The sequence below is a fragment of the Priapulus caudatus genome, unplaced genomic scaffold, assembly GCF_000485595.1.
Source record: "Priapulus caudatus unplaced genomic scaffold, Priapulus_caudatus-5.0.1 Scaffold644, whole genome shotgun sequence".
Classification (NCBI taxonomy): domain Eukaryota; kingdom Metazoa; phylum Priapulida; class Priapulimorpha; order Priapulimorphida; family Priapulidae; genus Priapulus; species Priapulus caudatus.
In genome coordinates, this window is record NW_014577705.1 from 172,781 (window position 1) to 179,172 (window position 6,392).

Consider the following 6,392-nt stretch of genomic DNA (forward strand, 5'->3'; position numbering starts at 1 on the left):
ATGCAACATAGTCCACGTACACCTAAGGATCGGTCATTTGCTTAAGCATTTTGTCTTCTGACTGACCAATTTTCGATTGAGCCGTAACGTTGGCTCTCTCCCACCGGGTTTCTATATAATGACGCTACTGAGACACAACCCGCTAAACAAGAACCTTCACAGCTCATCAACCGACCCGCTACAGTAATAAACATTACGACAAATGTCGCTTTACTAAACCGTGTCTCGCCACGGTCCCGTGCTACCAGCCGGGCGTAAATTCGGTACCGAGAAGTTGGGGGGATGATCGGCGATAGCCGGGGGCGAAATTAACCTTGGCTGCCGCAGGCAGCCCGCGGTGCCGTAGGCCATGCCAGTGCTAGGGGGTCGGGGGGCGGCGGCGTGCATGCCCAACCAGAAAATTGTTGAAATATTTAAGCCATTTTCCTCCAATCTGAGGCATACTGTTGGGCCATATTTCTCACTCTCTCTCTCTCTCTCTCTCTCTCTCTCTCTCTCTCTCTCTCTCTCTCTCTCTCTCTCTCTGCCACACACTGCTGACATTGGTTCAGTGTTCTGAATAGTTCGACAGCATATTTTAATGAATTTCCGTTCCGCGCGATTTCGTTGCGTAGGAAACTGTAATTCATGCCGTCATTTATGACAACATTTTTTATTGTATTTATACTACTAGGGCCTGCTACTACTACTACTACTATTATTATTAATAATAATTAATACGTGGTCACGTGCTGTCTACCTTGCTATTTCTCCCTCCCTTTCTTTTCTCTCATCCATCCACCTACATCAATCCATCCATCCATCCATCTATCCATCCATCTATCCATCCATCCATCTTTTCATCCGTCTAACTATCTATCTATCTATCCATCCATCCATCCATCTATCCATCCATCCATATCTATATCCATCGACCCACAAGCCCATGCACCCGTTCACTTATACATTTATCCATCTAAACGTCTATCTTGTTCGTGCTCCCCTCCCCTTCGCGCTTTCTCTCTCTCTCTCTCTCTCTCTCTCTCTCTCTAGCTCTCTTTCTCTCTCTCTCTTTCTTTCTTTCTCTCTCTTTATTTATCCATCCACCCATCCATCCATCTAGCTCTCTTTATTTATCCATCCACCCATCCATCCATCTAGCTATCTATCTATCTCTCTCTCTGCGTGCGCGTGTTCAAGATAGCAATTGCAAATATTTTGCTTTTTCAGGTGGCGTTAGCCTCACCCATCCTGGGTTCAGGCGGTGGTTACGGGTCGCACAGGTATTATCGATACCCTGGTGGATATGGTGGCTACAGCTTTGGCCCAATTGGATATAGTGGGCACGTCCGGAGTTATGGGACGAGCTACCATGGATATGGAGGTTACGGAGGTGGCGGCTATGGAGGTTATGGAGGTTATGGAGGTTATGGCGGTGGAGGCTATGGAGGCTATGGCGGTGGAGGCTATGGAGGCTATGGCCATGGCGGCTATGGCGGCATTGGTCGTGGAGGATATGGAGGCTATGGAGGTCATGGAGGCTATGGTGGCTATGGAGGTCATGGAGGCTATGGTGGCTATGGAGGTATTGGAGGCTATGGTGGTTATGGAGGCTACGGTGGCTACGGACGTGGAGGCTATGGCGGTTACGGTGGCTACGGACGTGGAGGCTATGGCGGTTACGGTGGCTACGGACGTGGAGGCTATGGCGGTTACGGTGGCTACGGACGTGGAGGCTATGGCGGTTATGGAGGTCATGGAGGCTATGGTCCCTATGGCCCATATCGTAGAGTTTATTCTTATGGCTATAGTAGTGGATATCACTAAAACGGATACCAAAATAAGTAAGCGTCTACCAATGCAGCATGTTCCTGATATTTATATAGTGTCACTAATTTTACAATGATACGGGCACAAACAAACATAATTATTCAAAAATTGTCTCATTTTTATTGTTAATGACAGATCCTTTGCCGTTATTGGTAGTTTCTGTTATGTCAATACTTTTTGTAATTTATTGTAGGCTGTTTATCTTATTTACTGTATAGTAAAATAAATGCTTTTCTAATGACATAGTTTACGCGATATTGTCTTTCTTTTTTCGTTCAGTAACAAATTATCACATAAAGGGGCAGATTCAAGATTCAAGATTCAAATAATTTATGTGTGCACAAGACATATTTACATTCAGTATACAACGATACATATTAGAATGAAAGGTTACAATACATAATGTGATAGATATAGCACTGGTGTGGCGAAAGACCCTCAGGTCATCAAAGTCTGCCACCCCTAAAAAACAAAAATATTAGTATATAAACGGGCAGCTGAATCATATGACTATGAGTTAATAAAGCTATAATCAATAAGATCTATCTAGGTATACAAGAATCGACAAATATAACACTTCGTTGGTGTACGTAGGATGCAAGGTTCAAGTTGATTTTGATTTGAGCATTAAACGTATTTATACAGTGTGAATAAGATAAGAAAAAAAAAAAATTATACGAAATAGTACATACTCATTATATGTACAGCCCAAGTTCATAAACATAGTTACAAAGGATCATAAACATAGTTACATATCATTTAACACATGGGAAGCGCACTATTATAGAAACTCAAGGCAACGCAAGGCTATTTTAACATTTTAATTACGGACTTGTGCTTGCGTGTAGCCGAGTTTGGATAAATCCTCTATTGATTTAATGTGGACTGTTTCAGAAGCATCTGTTTTTTTTTCATGCAAATAAGGCCATTACGAGTCCATACATATTTATATTGTAGGGTATACTTGCACTGTCGTGCATGATATTACAGGGATCTGTTTGATTTGGTCAGGCTCTCATTGATATAGATTGACCCTGCTTAAGTGAAACCTAGAAGCCTCTTGCTGTTCCTGTATTTTTTCTGCCAGTGTAGAACAGGTCTCTAGCATCACGCCTCACAAATTTCACAATGATAGCTGGATTAGCCCCAGATCTAGGTGTTGGTAATCTATGATGTTGGCGAGATGCTAATATCATAATTTTTTAGGTGTACCTGCATTCGATTTGCCAAGTTGAGAATGAGGGTATTAGTACATAGCAGACTCCTTCAATACATTGGGGATACTATTAGATACAGCCATTGATATGTGCAAACCACTGATCTCTATAATAATAATTTTTTTATTTTGTTTTGATTCATAATAATGATTTTATTATAGAGATCAGTGGTGCAAACATGTAGGTATACGTCAATGGTATACGTTTACAAACTTGTACACAGAGACGAACCGATACGTTTCAATACGCTCTGGGTTGTGGTTGGCAGAGACACAGGCAGATTCGCAGGTCATTACACATGCGCAGTTGCTAAAGTAGTGCACAGAACCACTTTTTCAAAAAAAATCTCAATTGGGGTTTTATGTCAAGTTTCGATTACTCGCAGCAAGGTGGACACAAAATAGGTTAGTCGTAGTATGTTTTGTTGCAATGATATTTTCTTCACCACCTACTATATTGGCGATTCAAAACTTGATCAAAGTTATTGGGAACCATGTTCTCTATGCTTGAACCCATAATATCATAAATATGGCCCCCGCCGGTATAGCTCCAAGAAACCACAGGCACTTGGGCCGTTTCAATAATAAAATGATGGTTTTAATAAATACAACTTGTCAGTAACTGAGTATAGACTACACTAACAGATAGGAGTTAGCACACTAATCAGTAATAGGTCTATTAATGTTGTTGATTTGACTAACAATTCACATTCATGCGTCCAATACGACCGCTTGATTCACATACATATGGCGTCATATGGTGTTCTATGTCGGCTAGAGTATCTGCCCCGAACTCAGAGAACCGATAATTTGTCCCATATTAACTTTTTTATATCTTGTGAGGACATTATAATTGTGAGAGCAGAAGTCAGCAGACGGAGGTTCATTGAAATTTCGTGAGATCCTGTAGCATAAAATGCATGCGCTGAGAATGCGGTCCCGTACGCCGCTATTTGGCGGGATAAAAACTACGCGTTTCCATTCTACATGCTTGTCGCTGCTACTGATATGTGTAGGTAGCATTACTTCTCTTCGATATTCTCTTCTTCAAGATTGTTTTCATAACCCGCGTTCGTTCAAGATCTTTCTAATTCGGCATCTCTATTTACAATAATGCAAGACGCAATCAGGCGGGGTCGAGTCTCTACAAATAGCCCTTGTTCCGCTTGTAATTGTGCGCTGCGAGGCTGACGACTCGCTGTGATTGTCTGATTGTTAGTAAATGGCGATTGTAAGTTTTTTTTCGCGTAGGTGTTTTTTTTCGATGCCAATAAGCGGGCGTACGGAGCCGATTCTCAAGCGGCATGCATTTTGATGCGTTCACGAAATTTAAATGAACCGTCTGTCATCATATAACACTCACGCCAAAATATAAAGTTATTAATGGGAAGAATAATACGGATCTATTGCGGAACGTACCTGGGTTATGGTCCGGTATATGGCATGCGAGTACGTTGAACCTGTCACTATTTGATATGGTTTAGGATTGATGGTTAGGGAGTAGGCTTAGCGACTCACTAAGAGCTTGGTGTATGTGGAGTAGGGGAAGGTACGGTCCGGCATATTAGATAGACTGGGTATCGTTATCGGTATAGCCGGACCGTACCCAGGGTACGTTCACGCAGTACGCCGTGGGACATAGACTCTCTAGCCATACAATAGAACAGAGATAGAGCTGGGCGATGGTTATGGTGAGGATAGCCAAATAATACAGAGTTTGGGCAGAGGTTAGGCTGTATAACCTTACTGTGTATTTGTGACATTGCAAAATGCGGCTATGTGTTCGCATGGGTGTGTTTGGACGGTATTGAAGTGAAGTTTGTTTTACGGAGGTCAACTTGCCTGTTGGTTACGATTAACTTGTTTAGTATCAATCGTTTAAATCAAGCATTCAGCTATTACTGGTACTGGATGCTGTGAATGTCTTTAGTACTAGAAAGTTGATATCTATTTATTAACTCATAAATTTTATTATGGCGTGTTAGAACGCGGACCCGGTTTCGGAGTCTTGTAAAATAAACAACCGGCTCTCTTCTCTGATTGGTAGCAGTTTTGAGAATAACACTAAACAGGAAATGTATAATTAGAAATGTTAATGCAAACACATATGAAGAAATATCTTTAATATCCGAACAATAAAAAAAGTGTACGAACAAATAAATGCAGACACAAATAAAGATACAAAGAAATACACAAAGCAGAGGAAAATGAAAACTATTCCTATGGGCGTTGAAAACACGGTCGTTAGCTATGAAGTCTGAAAGCGAAGAGCCTCTACATGCGATGGCTGAGTCTGAACTCGGTACGGAATATTTGAAAATGGGTGAATTATAGTAACCGGGTGGGGTGGGCCGGTATACCTATACTGCTAACTACATCCTACAGCGTAACCATAACTCCTATCGCCTAAATTCACTAGAAATAGGGATAAAAAACATTAAGCCATAATAATAGATAAAAAAATAAAATAGTGAAAAATTATTCACTCAGAGAAGGAGCGGTTGGGTTAGTTTCGAGGATACCGAACCGGATCCGGTTGTTTAGACTCACTTCCTAGAAACATTAAGAAATTTTGTAGTACTAGTATTAGATTTCGTATTTATTTATGGATTATATTTATAGAAATGAGCTTCAAGTGTCGTGGTTAGGCCTACTCAGGCTCTGGATCTCTCAGAGGACAGTTGGCCGTTTTGTGCTTGTAAGTTATGTGACAATGGCCGATGATTGTTGTTAGGATATTAGAGCTGTCGCAATATCATTTGGCTATTTGCTAAGCTAAGGCTGCAGAGGCTGTCTATTGCTCTCTCCAGGGTACTGCCTGCGGAAGTCCTGGTACTTATCTAAGTATGCCTGGGACTGTAGCGAGAGTCGTACTCCAGCTAACGATTTCTAGGGAGGTCGCCTCCGAGCTACATCGCCTACCCTAGACAATATGATAGGTTACCAGGGTACGTTCGGCAGTGACCTGGAGAGAGCATGTATAGACTTATTGAGGCTAATACATCAGAAGCTAAACTAAGGCGGGTTGCTAAAACTTAAGGAATTAGGACGTAAAAGTGGAACATGCGAGCTTCAGTGTTGGACTAGAAATGATGTGTAATAATATACAAACTTGTATGTTTACTGCCCAAAAAATTAATTTACATTTTATTAGGCAGTGCTGAGTGCGCGGTATCGGGCGATCTGAATTCCCCATATTATTACGAGGGTGGACGGTAGCGGCAGTGCATTTCTCAGGGTTTCTCTGAGGGATAAATTAGAAAACTGGAGGTAATGGCAGTTTGGGGAAGATGCATGGATTAAAGACAGTGGCGCTAGGGCAGTCAGGGCGGTCACTGAGCTGCAGGCAGACGGGGGGGGGGGGGGG

The 6,392-nt window shown here is 41.9% G+C and overlaps 1 protein-coding gene across 2 annotated transcripts in view; it reads left to right on the plus strand.

The window, feature by feature from the left end:
- LOC106812409 (ctenidin-1-like) overlaps positions 1-2,054 on the plus strand; it is a 17,905-nt gene extending 15,851 nt beyond the window's left edge. The window contains exons 3-4 of one of the 2 annotated variants that reach the window (XM_014816283.1): positions 1,210-1,681; positions 1,715-2,054. In XM_014816283.1, coding sequence (XP_014671769.1) covers positions 1,210-1,681; positions 1,715-1,806 — 564 coding nt within the window. In that variant the 3' untranslated portion in view covers positions 1,807-2,054. Of the gene's footprint in view, positions 1-1,209 lie in introns of both variants that reach the window. The other variant, XM_014816282.1, reaches the window with a different exon arrangement.
- The last annotated feature ends 4,338 nt before the right edge of the window (positions 2,055-6,392 follow it).